The 16,020-nt window shown below is 41.1% G+C and overlaps 1 protein-coding gene across 1 annotated transcript in view; it reads right to left on the bottom strand.

Annotated features, from left to right (window-relative positions):
* Positions 1–261: 261 nt before the first annotated feature.
* Positions 262–16,020, bottom strand: part of crsp7 (cofactor required for Sp1 transcriptional activation, subunit 7) — a 187,277-nt gene continuing 171,518 nt past the window's right edge. Inside the window, exon 3 of the mRNA XM_041205141.1 lies at positions 262–3,310. Within this exon, the coding sequence (XP_041061075.1) occupies positions 1,499–3,310 (1,812 nt within the window). The 3' untranslated portion in view covers positions 262–1,498. The remainder of the gene's footprint in view (positions 3,311–16,020) is intronic.

Genomic DNA, 16,020 nt, shown 5'->3' with positions numbered 1-16,020 from the left:
GACCAAAACATTCCACACCATATCAAAGTAAACTTATTTTGCTCACATTGATGGATAAATACATGTGAAATAGAAACCAATGGAAGAATCCACTTCATTAAACACAAAATTGATCATCCATTTATAGCTGGGGAGATGAAACATTTAAATTTGCATTAGTTTCTAACGTGTGTAATTAGTCAGATGATTAAAGGTGAAGTGTAATCTGTTTCTCGACAAAGCAAATTCACCATAGTTTTTTTTCTGAATGAAAGGGGACAATTTTTTGTGCAAATTTTTTTTTTATTGTTTCCACATTTATATCACAACGTGTCCACTTAAAAGGACCAAATAGCAAAGTCATTCCTTCTGCATTGAGAGGAACACAGAAGTCTAATTTCTGTACATTCACTAAGGCTTCTTGTTTTTGCGGTTGTGGTATGATGGATTCCATAAGGCAAACAATATCTAAAGGAATGGTAACAAGTATATCTCCAGCATACAAACAGATTCCTTTTGAAATTTTTTTTGAATTTTTTTTTAAATCAACTTCTCACAGTACAAAGTTGCAAACCAGTAGCACCCTCTTTTTTTCCACTTTGGGATTTGGACAAGTGAGAACGAATGTGGAGATCAAGCGAGAGAGCAAAGCAGAGAACAAAATTATAGTTAACTTTCGAATTTTGACTGGTGGCGGGAGAATAAAAAAGCACAACCCAAATCTTTGACTTTCTAAAATAGTTCTTCTTTAAACGTTTTTAAACCTAGATTATGAAGACCCAAGGATTTTATCTCCTGTCTAAACAGAAGACGACAGCAACTCCCAGCACGTGAAGACCTATGGAATGTTCGGTATGACGCTGTACTGTGCAAATGTTCACAGCCTGTCATGATTTTTCACTTTAAAAATATATCCTGAAGAAAAGAGATGTGTGATGTAAATAAGAGAGAGATCTACAGTTTTTGCACATTTGTCTCACATATCTCACTGCCAAATTAAAGGTGTTTTTAAAAAAAGAAATCAAATCAAATAAATAGATCCATACTTTTTAAAGTAACATTATTCATTTAGTTTTGATGCCACATAAAGCTCCTCTACGTGCCCCAAGACCGTATCCAGCCCACTGTAAAGTGCTGGAACCTTAAATAAACCTCTATTTTCTCCTACCGACAAACCACTCCGCACCGGGCTTGTCGACCCCTGGTTATGACCTGCCTTAATCTGTGTGGTGAGTTGCTCATGTAACAGAACCAACCACCTCTCATTTTTTCCTTCACAACCTTCTCTTCTCTTGTGCTCCTTTCCCTCCTTCGCAATTTTGATTAAAACACTGATAGCAGCTAACTGCAGAAGAGAGGGAGTTAGGGGTGGGGGACCTACACAGATAGACTGAGAAACAGATCCTTCAAAACTTTAACCTGCATCCCAGAGGCCTTTGCTCATTTCCAGTAAGTGGGAGCCACTTGTTTGCCACCAGCTGACTTTAAACCTCAAAGCATGCCAAAAGGGCATTATCGCTCAGTCTAGACAGACGTACGGCAGTATGTGCAATTGTCCCTGATCACCATGAGGGTCCAATGATATGCCCTGCGTCCAATCATACCATTTGCCATGGTTGTCAATGCAACCGTTCACACCTGACCAATGTTGTTGGTGTATTCGGTGAACATCCAAGTCTCTGATTTCCCTAGTGACCCCAGGAAGTTCTGAGGGAGAGTCTGTAGGTACTAATATGTGGACCTCACGGGCCTCTGTGCTAGTGCTATACCTGTGGCTTTCATGCTGTAGAAACTCAACAATGTGACCTCCTGGTGGCTGCACTCCTGAGGATGAAAGAAGGCAGCTTTGTCTCGATAAGTATGACTGAATAATTTCATTTTTGGATAACTCCTTCCAGTTTGTTTGATCTAAAGTACTTTGCAAGTTTACCCTCTGCTCCTGTACAATTTCAGTGGTTCGATGAGGCTCAGGTAGAACTGGGCTTTCAGCCTGAGATGAATCCTTATGGGTTAAAGGTTTGATCTGCCCAGTAGCAGGGTCAAAAGTAATTCTACGTTCTTTCAATCGTACAGGTTTCACACTTTCATCGATAACTTGTCCGTCTAAGTTCACCTGATAGTCTCTAGACCTGTATTTTTTCTTAGATGACTTTTTGCTATCATAACCAAAAGAGGCACACTCATTGGAGGACAACTCTCCCATTGCTGCATCCAACTCATGACTGTGCAAGGATTCTCCACGATGTGAAGCTGATGAATTGGGACTGTGAGAGGGGTATGGAGAGTCCTGTTGCTGTAGTGTTGGTGCAGAATGGTGCTGCAGTTGGTTTTCACCAAGAGTGTCTAAACTAGGTGTGTGTCCCAGCCGATCCAATGAACTTTCGGTCTCTGGCGGGTGCAAGCCTTTTGCCTGGGTTGGCAGAGGTGGTGTTGTGGCTTGCTGCAGTACAGGCACGGGAGATGGCACCTGAACATTGTTCTTGGATAAGTGAGATGTTGCCCTATCTGAATCAGAACCTGCTTGAGTAGACATTCCTGTAAAGCTCTGGGATGGGCTAGATACAGAGCCCTTGGGTGCATATGTTGTGGAGGGTTTCCATAACATCTCATGTTTAAGAGTCCTTGGGCTAAATGACTGACAGCGGGGGCTACTGGGTCGATAACGCACCCCAGTGTCATCTGTTTTTCCATGTTGCTGAAGAATAGCAGTCTTTAGCAATGAGGAAGTGCTTGGGTTCCTTACAAGTCCTGGAGAACTGGTATGAGGTTTCACAGCATTTACTGGTATCTTGCTGTGTTTGTCATTTTCATATGGTGTCTGGTGCTCTGGTCTGCTTTTGCCTGGGATGGTGTGGATGTTTGCAGATGCCATTTCTGGAGGACTTGGGAAATTTTCAGGACTGCCACGGATTCCATTGGAAGGTGGTGGTGTAGAGTTCTGCTGCTGTTCATTATTGGCCTTTGGGACTTTGGACAGTGGCCCCTTCGTACCATCATGGTGCTCTGCTTTCCGCTTCCGACTGCCCTGCTTGTCAGCAAGCAGAGAATAGGAATTATGTACATCATTCTTGCTTTTCAGATCTGGGACTGGCTTGGCTGTCCCTGCTCCAGTGTTGGTGGCCAGAGACGGCAAATCATGCTTGTAGGCATGAGCTCCACCATTGGCTGAGCCAGGGGAGGTGGGCAGTGTCCTGGGTACAGATTCATTTTGACCGACTGGCTCGACCAACAATTTTTGCCAACTCCGCAGCAGTTTCTTAGCACGTTTCGCAAGCTCCTCATTCTTGGTTTTCTTCCGTACATCATTGATGAGCTTCCCCAGCCTTGTTTCCTGGAAAGGCAAAGAAATGATTGTCAGCAAAGTTTGGGTTGAAATAGCCCTATAGACACAAATGATTCAACTTATCCAAGCCTCAGCATAGGCCCCTTCGCTCAAATTTTCTTCCCCTCCTCAGATTTCCTGTCTTGCTTGATCAACAATGGACATCGTGTTGAATATCATATCTCATTTAGTAACTATTGTAGCACAAGCTCTGAATAATTGCATTCAAACAGCACCTTTAACATAGAAAAAAGTCCCACAGTATTTCAGAGGTATAATCAAGAAAAAAAGTCTAGTCTAGTCCAGTCAGCTAGCTCTTTAATCTAGCTTAGAGTTTCTTAAATTTATAGTGTTCTGACTCCTGAATTTGTGCATCTTTCTATAAATACTATAACAATTTACTAGTTGAATTACATTTTCCTGTAATTGTTTTTATTATAACTTAATTAACACCAATGAAATAAAACCTTGCATCATTAAGGGGAAGCCAGGCAAACACTTGAGGGAGTAGGGAACAGATGGTTACAATGGTAGATTTAGATGAGGAAAGATGGGAGGCGGGTCAAGTGGAGCATGAACATTGGCATGTTCTGATTGGACAGAATGGCCTCTGTCTGCCGTACATCCTTTGTATGTAATCTTATGTACTTTGGTGCCATACTCTGCACCAATTGCATTGTGTCCAGTCTTTAGATACAGGGAAATGTTCTAAGGAATCCCACTAATGCTGTGTTTTTAAGCAAATTGTTATAGCGAAAGTATATGATGCACTGATTTGTATATTTTCCTTAGGTATAGCTGTGTGAGACTTAAATTATGTAAAGTCTAATTGATGTTTCTGGGTAAATTCATGTACTTTAATTAAGGGTGTGCTGACATTCATGCTTTTTTTAAGTTTGAAGTGCAACAGAAATAGGAGTGCAAAAGGAGAAGTGCGATGTTGAGGAAATGTGCAATAACGTACAACAGTCTGCACTGTAATAACAGACAGGGGAGGTTAACGCAATTCACCCACTACAACTGTTGGGCAGTAAAACCATCATGGCCTCAGTTACTCAGCAAGTGCTATGCCCCTCATCACAATTCAGGCAACAATTATTCAATAGTAATTTTGTATGTATTGCCTCATCACCTTATTAAATGGTACTTGAAACTGTTTCAATTTTTTAAAGACATTTTATAAAGGCAGCAGCAGCAATTCAGGAAACTGACCAGCTCTCAGTTCGGAGGCAGCAACCAATGCTCCGTTCACCCTGCGGCGGCGGCGGTGTTTTTGACTTTTTTTCCATTGTCAGTTGTGCAAAATTAGTACATTTCAAATGAAGAAACCAATCTTTACAGCTAATTTATTCCATTCATCATATAAATTTAATGATCATTGACATTAAAAGCACAGAAGTATAATTAAGGTAATTGCAGTTTATCAAGGTTTAAAACGCTTTCTGAACTGCCAGAAATAACTGATGCACATCATACTCTGTAAGCAATGCTTTTGTAATTCATGTCTATGATGATGGAAATGAATTGTGAATTGCCTGGCACAGACAGGTTCCAGCCCAAAGAGTGGAGCCATAAATGATGGGCACTGCTCAAGTTTAGTCAAGAGGATATGCTGTTTTGTCATAACAGGAACATTTTAGCATGCAAAATACAATGCATCGTTCTGCTGCTGGAGTGATGTAGCCACAAATTCAATTAAATTAGATTAAGTGACTGAGTTTATATGCAAGTCAATTAGGAGGTTTGTGACATTCTGCCTCATTGTTGTTGTTGGGAACACTTTTGCAAATAACTGCTTATTCTTTACATTTTTAAAAGTGCTCATATTTTTGGGCACAAGTTTCCAAACTTTTTGGCTAAGCATCCCCTTTAGAGATTCAGGTTGCATGCGTCCTCATCTCTATGAAACAGTATTTTTGCATAATTAATGTTACTGTAGATAACTCTGGTAACCCAGAATCTTTCAACAGTTTGGTCACTATCTGTTTTAATTCTGCTCCCTTATACATGTGGGTTTTAAGATAAAGTCCAAATCATATCATCAGAACTCACGGGTTGGGAAATCACAAGTTGCTCTCACTTTGCCGGAAATGTGACAGAACCCTTGTTTAAGCAACAAAATGGGGTGCTACTTCTACAGAAGGAACACCGAAGTGGGAGCATCCGAGGAATAATGACAGCCAATATGACAGTGTAAGCAATTCCACTGATAGGAAGACTGCATGCCACAGTCCAGACTCGGAGAGCATTCCCAGTGCAAAATGAACAATCCTCCACAGAGTGGACTACAACGGTTCTGTCGTCAGGCAGTCTGGAGTGCAATAAAGGCATAATGAATCATTGGAGGAGATAAAACGTGTGTTAATTTATTGCAAACATCGAGATTGAGGATCCATGCTTGTGGTTATTATTATTAATTTAAGACACTAAGCAAGCAACACTGAATCCAAGCAGAGCAACATGAACTTTGCAAAAAAGTGCAGAACACTGGGTCTTATCTAATTTGTCCTAAGGGACTAAAGGGCCATGAGGTCTTTGATCTGGAGCAAAATAAAACTTCAGAGTTGCAGCACTCAAGGCATCAATTTTGTTTATTTCTCTATGGAAGTAGAGACCAAAATAAATTTATATTGTAGAGAGGTGTAATGTCTTTGGTGAATGGAGTGAAAATTTTAAACTGCAGAGTTTTGGAGGAAGCATTCAGCAATCAACCTGAGCTGCAGCATCACCAATGGAGAGAATATGCATTGCAGGAATCACCTGGGGATTAAAGCTAACATGCCCCTTCTATTCCAGAGTCTGGGAACCTTCAAAAGGTCCAGTAATTTGGGTTTATCCTGAAACACTTGGCTCTGACCTCCAACAACTTTCACATGGACATGGATATATGAGCTAACTACTGGAGGAGTTGCTGCCCCCGATATCAGGACAGAAACTGATAGTGACAACAGGGATTCTTAAAAAATGGGATCAAAGGGAACATCCTCCAATGGCTGTAGTCATATCGAATACAAATGAAAATGGCTGCATTTTTTGGAAGTCGATAATTGCAGCCCTAACTTCCTCAGGGCAGCATCCATAGCCCAACCACGGCTCAGTTGGTGTTACTTGTGCCTTTGAGGGTTGTAGGTTCAAGTCTCACTCCAGGACTTGAACACAAAAATCAAGCCTGACACTCCAGACTGTTACACTGTTGGAAGCACCATCTTCTGGGTGTGATGTTAAACTGAAGCCCTAGCTGTTCTTGTGGCTATAAAAATATCCCATGGCACTATTTCGAAGAGAAAGGATCTATTCATCACTTGATCAACATCACAAAAACAGATCATCTGATCATTATATTTAAACAGTGGCTACACTTGAGGTAATTAATCTGCTGCAAAGTACTTTGGGTCACCTTTTGGTAATGAAAGACCCAACAGAAATGGAAGTCTTTCTTTACCACTGCCTTCAGCTGCTTCATTAATGTCTTTTCTTGTCATACTGGGATTATTTGTGGACTATTTTACTGTGTTCAGCTCCATTAATGGGGGGGGGGGGTGTTGATGGCATGACGCCATTTTACATGGGCGGGCCAATTAAGGCCCGCCCAGCGTGACGTCCACAGGGAAGCGCTGTGCATGCGTGTGAAAGAGCGCACTCATCTCCCTGAGGCTAAGTGCTGCCTCAGGGAGATCGCCTCTACTTGTAAAAATATTAAAAATAGAAAAAAAAAATTCCCTTACATGTCCCCTCAATGTCACATGAGTTGGGGCATGTTCTTAATTTCCATAACAACTTTATTAAAAATTTTAAAACCCTACATGAAACCTCATCCCGCTGCTGGATGAGATTTCATGTTTTTTCTAGTTGCCGCCGGGGCTCCTGGCCTGCCCGCCAACCTTAAGGTTGGACGGGCAGGTCCTTTAATTGCTTAATTGATCTTGTCAATGGCCTCAATTGGCCATTGACAGGTCGGCGGGTGCGCAGCTGATTTTGCTGCGCCCCTGCCTTCCTGAAAATTTAAATCGGGCGGGGTGACGTCGGGAGTTCTGCCCAACGTCATCCCGCATCGGCGAGTGGGCCCCACCCCCGCTTACCAATGGTAAAATTCTGCCCACAATTCCTGAAATAGTGAAATAAAAGTCATGCCAACCTCCAGCAGGACCTGGACAACATCACAGAGGAAAGTAACATTTGTGCCACAAGTATAAGGCAATGATATCTCAAACAAGAAAAACATCCCAATGACCTCAAAATTACCAGTGCCAGGTCCCCCATCATTAACATTCTGGGGGTTAATTGTTGACCAGAAGCTGCAGGGACCAGTCTAATCGGTACATGAGTATAAGAGGCTCAGCTCCCGATTCTTCAAAGCCTCTCCAACTACACGGCTCCTATCAGTGTGATGGAATATTTACCACCCACCACCTTATGGGTACAATCATAAAATAGGATGTTTCACAGCGGCAGGACAGAGTAGACGGTTTGATCTGTGCCCTGACAATATTCACCCCACTCCCTAACACCACCATGCACTTTTGTTGCAGATGTGCTATTCAGGAGATATACTGCAGCAACTTGCCATGTTTACCTCACAAAACCTTGAAACCCAATGGCGTCTTCTTGGAGGGTAGAAAAGGGCACCTCTAAGTTTGCCTCTTAGTCACACCAACCGAAACTGAATATATAATTGTACTTACAATTTATTTAATTTACAATTACTTACAATACTTTAATTGGCCTTAAAGGAAGTGGCAGCGGAGATAATGGATGCATTGGCTATAATATTCCAAGATTCCCTGGATTCTGGAAAGGTTCCATTGGATTGGAAAAATACTAATATAACACCCTTATTCAAAAGGGGAGGGGGGCGGGGAGGCAGAAAGTAGGAAACTATAGACCAGTTAGTTTAACATCTGTCATTGCGAAATTGTTTGAATCCATTATTAAGTAGTAATGGGGTATTTGGAAAGTCAAAATGCAATCCAAAAGAGTCAGCATGGTTTTATGAAGAGTAAATCATGTTTGACTAATTTGCTAGAGTTCTTTGAAGATGTGACAAGCAAAGTGGATAATGGGGATCCTGTAGATGTAGTATATCTGGACTTCCAGAAGGCCTTTGATAAATTGCCGCACAAAAGATTAATACACAAGATAAGATCACACGGAGTTAGGAGTAACATATTAGCTTGGCTAGAGGATTGGCTAACCAATAGAAAGCAGAGAGTTGGGATAAAGGTTCTTTTTCTGGATGGCAAGCTGTAACCAGTGGGGTGCCACAGGGTTCGATCCTTGGACCCCAACTATTTACAATCTCTGTTAATGACTTGGATTCAGGGATAGAAGGTACTATAGCTAAATGTACAGATGACACCAAAATAGGCGGGAAATTAAGTTGCAATGAAGAAATAAGAAATTTACAAATGGATAAGGGCAGGTTAGGTGAATGGGCCAAAAAATGGCAGATGGAGTTTAAAGTGGATAAGTGTGAGGTTATCCATTTTGGTTGGAAGAAAAAAAAAGTGACTAATTATTTAAATGGAGAGAAACTTCAGAATGCTTCAGTGCAGAGGGATCTGGGTGTCCTCGCTGAAAGCTAGTATGCAGGTACAGCAGGTAATAAGGAAGGCAAATGGAATTTTGGCATTTATTGCTAAAGGAATAGAGTATGAAAATAGGGAAGTGTTGTTGCAACTGTACAAGTCATTGGTGAGACTGCACCTGGAATACTGTGCACAGTTTTGGTCCCCTTACTTGAGGAAGGGTGTCGTTGCTTTGAAGGCGGTTCAGAGCAGGTTCACTAGATTGATTCCAGAGATGTGAGGCTTGTCTTAAGAGGAGAGATTGAGCAGTTTAGGGCCTATACTCGCTAGAGTTTAGAAGGATGAGAGGAGATCTAATTGAGGTATATAAGATGCGAAAGGGGATAGGAAAAGTAGATGTGGAGCGGATGTTTCCCCTTGTGGGGCATTCTAGAACATGAGGCCATAGTTTTAGGCTAAGGGATGGTAGATCTAAATCAGAGATGAGGAGGAATTACTTTTCTCAAAGGGTCGTGAATCTGTGGAATTCACTACCTCAGAGTGCAGTGGATGCCGGGATGCTGAATAAATGTGAGGAGACAGACAGATTTTTAATTTTTAATAATGGGTTGAAAAGTTATATGGAGAGGGTGGGAAATTGTAGTTGAGGCCGAAATGAGATCAGCCATGATCGTAATAAAAGGCGGGGCAGGCTCAAGAGGCTGAATTACCTACTCCTGCTCCTAGTTCTTACGTTCTTACAGTCATTGCTGGGTCAAAATCCTGGAGGCATACATAATAAATTCTGCCTGCATTTTAATGTTGCCCATGTTCCAAGAATAAGTCGAGCAACAAGAAACTTTAGTCATGTAGAGACGCTAAAGGCTTAAGAGATGGAATAAAAACAGAAAGTGCTGAAATATCTTAGGTCTGGCAGCATCTGTGGAGTGAGAAATAGAGTTAATGCTTCGAGTCCAATTGCTTCTTCGGAACTGAACAGAGGTAGGAATACGAGTTTTATGCTGTTATGAGTTAAGTCTTTAGATTTATCATATTTCTACCTCTCCTCAGTTCCTAAGACCCATATTGGACTCGAAACATTAACTCTATTTCTCTCTCCACAGATGCTGTCAGGCCTACTGAGATTTTCCAGCACTTTGTTTTTATTTCAGATCTGCAGCATCCACAGTATTTTGCTTTTATTTTAGGAAATTGAATTCTTGGCAGAAAAAAGCAGTGGAAGCAGAATAAATAAAAACTTTTAAAGGAAAAGTGGATAACTATTTGAAAAAATAAAGTCTAAATTAAGCTAAATGGACAGCTGGTTAAGAGCTGTCCTCCTCTTGTGCTGCAAATTTCTACTACTCAAAATAACACATTCCAGCAGCAGATAGCTCTCCACCCTGATTTCTCCTTCTGTTACAGAAATTACTGTGTTGCTGCTTCTTCCTGGTCTGGCCATTAATTAAAAAATGTAATTTGCTGAGTGTTTTTAAGCTTTTCTGTTTTTGTGACAATGTATGTGTTACTTGCATGGTTGCAGTTTTACCAATAGATGGTGCTACTGCACTTTATAGTAGCAATTGATGCAAAAGGAACAAAACATGGAATTTAGGAAGGCTCTTAATAAGGTTAACATGGCAGACTGGTCAGAAATGTAAAGCTCATGGGCTGAAAGGGAAGGTGACAAAAATGGCTTAGTGGCAGGAAGCAAAGGATAATAGTCAACAGGTGTCTTTTGTGACTGGAAGGTTATTCCCAATGGAGATCTGCAGGGTTCAGTAATGGATTCTTTGCTGTTTGTAGTATACATTAATGATTTAAACTTAAATGTGGGGTTATGATCGAGAAGTTTGCATTTGATAGGAAAATTGGCCGTGTGGCTGTAATATGCAGGTGGATAAAGGGGAACCAGTAGATGTAGTGTATTTGAACTTACAAAGGCATTTGATAAAGTGCCACACAAAAGATAAGTGCACAAGATAAGAGCTCAAAGTGTTGGGGGTAATATAATAGAGATTGGCTAACTATTAACAGGGTCATTTTCAGGTTGGCAACAGGGATCAGTGCTGGAACCTTAATTATTTATGATCTATATTAATGATTTGAAAGAAAGGACAGAGTGTATTGTAGCCAAATTTGCTGATGACAAAGATAAACAGGAAAGCAAGTTGTGATGACAGAGTCTGTGATAGGATATAGGTGGTTGAGTGAGTGGGAAAACATTTGGCAGATGGCACATATGAGAAAATGTGAGGTTATCCACTTTGGAAGAACAGAAAAGCAAAATTGCAAAATATTAAATGGAGAGATTACAGAATGCTGCTGTGCAGAACGATCTGGATGTCCTCGTACATGAATCACAAAATATTAGCATGCAGGGACAGCAAGTAATTAGGAATATTAGCCTTTATTGCAAGGGGGATGGAATATAAAAGTAGTAACTCTTGGTATAACCATTCAGGGTATGGTGACACCACATCTGGGGTACTGTGTACAGTTTGGTCTCCTTAAGGATATAGTTGCATTGAAAGCAATTCAAAGAAGGCTTGCTTGGTTGATTCCTGGGGTGAAGAGGTTATCTTATGAGGAAAGGTTGAGCAGCTAGAAGAACAAGGTATGATTTTATTGAAACATGTAAGATTCTGAGGGGGCTTGACAGGGTAGATGCTGAAATGTTTCCCCTCATGGGACAATCTAAAACTAGAAGGCATAGTTTCAGAATAAGGGGTCAGCCATTTCAGACAGAGGAGGAGGAGTGATTTTTCTCAGAGTTGTGAATCTTTGGAATTCTCTTCCACAGAGAGGAGTGGAGGCTGAATCATTGAATATATTCAAGGCTGAGATAGATTTTTGAACCATAGGAGAATGAAGGGTTATGGGTGGCTGGCAGGAAAGTGGAGTTGAGGCCAAGGTTAGATCAGCCATGATTTATTGAATGGCGGAGCAGGCTCGTGGGGCAGTATAGCCCATTCCTACTCCTATTTCTCATATTCTGAGGTGTGACTGATAGTAAAGTAGAAAGCAGTAGACAGCAGGAAGATATCAATGAGCTGGTCAAACGGGCAGTAAAATAGCAAGTAGAATTCAATCTTGATAAGTGATTTAGGGAGGAGAAGCAAGGCAAAGAAATACAAAATAAATGACAGGAATCTGAGAGATGTGAGGACTGAGGGGCCTTGCAGTGCATGTAACTAGACTCCTGAAGGTAGCAGGATGGGTAGAAAAGGTGGTCAAGGCCTTTTCTTTATTGGCCAAGGCCTAGAGTACAAGAACAGGGAGGTTATGCAAGAACTATATGAAACGTGAATTAGACTGCAGCTTGAATACTGCGTACAGTTCTGAACAATGAATTAAAGGAAGGGTATTATCGCACTTAGGAGAGGGGTATATATGATATTTAGGAGGATGTTGCCAGGAATGAAGAATTTTAGGTATGAGGAAAGATTGAATTGGCAAGGATCGTTTTCTATGGAACAGAGGAAGGTGAGGGGAGATTTAACTGAGCAGTATAAAATTATGTGGCCCAGACAGAGTGGATAGGAAGGACCTACTTTTGTAACAGACATGTCAATAACCGGGGGGTCTAGCTTTAAAGCAATTGCAGATGGATGAGGGAAGATTTAAGGAATAATATTTTTTCACCAGAGGGTGGAGGAGGTCTGGAACTTACTGTCTGAAAGGGTGAGAGGGGCAGGAACCCTCATTTAAACCTTATTTAAAAAACACTTGGATATGCATTTAAGGTTCCCTAACTTATGAGGCTATCGACCAAGAGTTGGAAGGTGGGATTAAGCTGGATAACATTTTTTTTCAGCTGGCATGGACATGGTGGTCCAAATGGCCACCTGTGCTGTACATCTATGTTTGTAAAACAGCCATTTGCATCTCTATGTATAGTGCCTTTAACATAGGCACTTCAAAACACTTCCATAGAAGCACAATACAGTAAAAAAAACAGTAAAAGTTTAATCAAAGAGATGTGTTGTAAGGAGAATCCAGGAGAGGTGCAGAAAGATTGGAGGGATGAGAATTTTAAAATGGCCAGACAGGAAGCCAATATAGGTTAGTGAGCACAGAAGAGATAGGCAACAGGAATTGGTGCAAGTTAGGATACAGAGAGTAGAGTTTTGGATGGGCTGAAGTGTAGAGGCTACAAGGTGAGAGGCTAGCCAGTAGTGACATCTTTTAGAATCACAGAATGGTTACAGCACAGAACAGGCTACCTGGCCATCAACTCCTTGCCAGCTCTCTAAAGAACAATCCAGTGAATCCCACTCACTCATCCTTTCACTATTGACCTGCAAATACTTTCTCAAGTGCTTATCTAATTCCATTTTTGAAAACCACAATAGAATCTATCTCCACCACCATTTCAGGCAGTGTGTTCCAGGTTATAACAGCTTGTCACCTTTAATTCTTTTGCAAATCACCTTAAGGGTTTCAGAACTGCAATGGGAACAGTTTCTCTCTATTTACTCTGCCCATACACCTCATGATCTGGAACACCTCCATTAAATCTCCTGTTAACCTTCTCTGTTCTGAGAACAATCCCAACATCTCGAATCTACCCACGTAACTGAAGTTCCTCATCATTAGAACTATTCTGGTAAATCTTTCTTGTATCCTAAGGTCTTTAACATCTTCCTAAAGTGTAGTGCCAGAACTGGAAAATACTTTTGTGACCAAGCCAGTGTTTTATAAAGGTTCATCCAAACTCTCTTGCTTTTGTACTCTACCCCTGTTTATAAAGTCCAGGAACCCTTAAGCTTTTTAAGCTATTTTCTTAGCCTACCCTGCCATCTTCAACGATTTGTGCACAAATATCCTTAGGTGTCCCTGTTCTTGCACTCCCTTTAAAATTAGTTTACCGTACATTGTCTCTTATTCTGCCTACCAAAATGTATCACTTCACACCTCTCCAGCTAGTGTCCTCTTGAAGTCTATCACCATCCTCTTAACTGTTTGTGGCATCTTCAAATTTGAAACTGTGCCCCGTATGTCCAAGTCATTCATTTATATCACAAAAATCAGTGATCCTAGTACTGACCATTGGGCAACCCCACAGTATACCTTCAAAGCTTCGCTACTCTGGTTCCTGTCCTTTAGCCAATCTTGTAACCATACTGCCACTGTTTCTTTTATCCCATGGGCTTCAACTTTGCTGACAAGCCTATTATGTGGCACCTTAGGAAGTCCATGCATGCCACGTCAATTTAATTGATCTCATCAATCCCATCAGTTACCTCATCGAAAAATTCAATAAAGTTAGGGAATTGCAAGTTGCCTTTAACAAAAATGTGCTGGCTTTCCTTAATTAATCCACACTTGTCCAAGCGATTATTAATTTTGTCCCAAAAGCTTTCACATTTACAAAGGTTAAACTGACCGCCCTGAAGTCATTTGAACAAGGGTCTAACATCTGCAATTCTCCTGTCCTCTGGCACCATCTCAATACCTGAGGATTGAAAGATTATGGTTGGTACCTCTGCAATTTCCACCCTTTCTTCCCTCAGCAGCCTAGGATGCATCCCAACCGGACCTGGTCACTTATCAACTTTAAGTATAGCCAACCTTATCAGTACCACATCTATCAATTTTTAACCGTTCCAGTACCTCAATTACCTCCTTTTCCACTGTCACTTCAGCAACATTCACTTCCTTGGTAAACACAGATGCAAAGTACACATTTAGTATCTCAGCAGTACTCTCTGGTCCCAAATTGGCCTCATCCCTCTTCTTATCACTTGCCTGCCATTTATACGCTCACAAAAGATTTTTGGGTTTCCTTTTATGTTGACTGCTAGTTGATTCTCATTCCCTGTTCATCTCTAATTTCCCTTTTTACTTTCCTCAACTTTCTATACTTAGCTTGGCTCTCACTTGTATTATCAACCTGACTTCTGTCACACACCCTCTTTTCTGCTTCATTTACTCTCACTCTCTCGCTTTCTTTCATCATTCAGGAGGCTTGGTTTTGATTGCCTGGCCTCTCTCCCTTGTGGGAATGTACCTACGTACCTTCACCTCCCATCCTACCAGCCTCTGCATTCACCAGGTCATCCAGCTGCAATGCAATCTTTCAGCCAAACACATTTTCCTCATCCTATTTCCAGCTGTTCTTTCCCCACCATCTTTCCATGCAAAAACATGGCTGACAACACCTGTTCATTTACCTCCACCCACACTTAGGCCCTAAATACTCCTTTTGTGCACTTCCTTGTATTGCAGACCAATATAGTGTACACAGCTTCATCTCTATTTTTTCCCCCACCATTCTAGAGATGTGAGTGTGCTGGCAAGACCAATGTTTATTGCTCATCCCTAGCTGCCTGAAGTTGATGATGATGGCTTGTCTTCTTGGAGTAGTTTAACTCAACTAAGCCCACTTTAGAAGGCAAATTGTGGAGGAACTGGAATCACGTAGGCCAAATCAGTATGAAATGCAGGTTTCCTTCCTTAAAGAACATTAGTGAACCAGTTGGCTTTTAATAACAATTCAACAGCTTTATTGTTACTTTTACTGAGGCTGGGTTTCTTTAAAAAAAACTAAATTCAAATTAACTGCCATGGTGGAATGAGCTTATGTTCCTTTAATTGTTAGTCCAGGCCTTTGGATTACTTGTCCTGGAACATAACTATACCACGGTGCCAAGTGTGACCTTGACCTCCCTGTGGCTCATACTAATTCTCACTCTGTCTTTAGTTTCCAACACTGTTCTAATGAAACACAATGCAAATTTCAGGAACAGTATTTCATACCTCTACTGCACAATCTACAGCCTTCTGATATCCTAAAATGGCAACTTCAAATGCTACCTGTGCTCAGGATGTTGGGCAGGCCTGTTGCTATTGGGGAAAAAAAATAAGCTGACATTTGTTAATATGGCAATCATCTTGTTAAAAACCAATTGGTAGTTAAACAGGTGATGGGCATTAATTATTCCAACTGAAGAGAATAAAAAGTTACAGCTGGAACACTTTGGGTGGAAGCTACTAGGAAGTTAGTGGCATTGAGGAATTGTCTTGGAAATAAACCAGTTTTAACCAAGAGATCTGCCTGGATTAATTCTTCCATCACAACCTCTTATTGTGACCAACATTGTAGCAGAGGATGAACTTTAAGCTTTGCTGATTGATTGCTGTATATGAAGATTTCTGCCTTTTTCCTCTGAGGGAAAAGAAGTGTACTACTGCTAACAATTTAAGTTATGG

This window comes from Carcharodon carcharias, chromosome 14 (genome assembly GCF_017639515.1).
Source record: "Carcharodon carcharias isolate sCarCar2 chromosome 14, sCarCar2.pri, whole genome shotgun sequence".
NCBI lineage: Eukaryota > Metazoa > Chordata > Chondrichthyes > Lamniformes > Lamnidae > Carcharodon > Carcharodon carcharias.
This window is presented reverse-complemented; position numbering and strand designations above follow the sequence as displayed.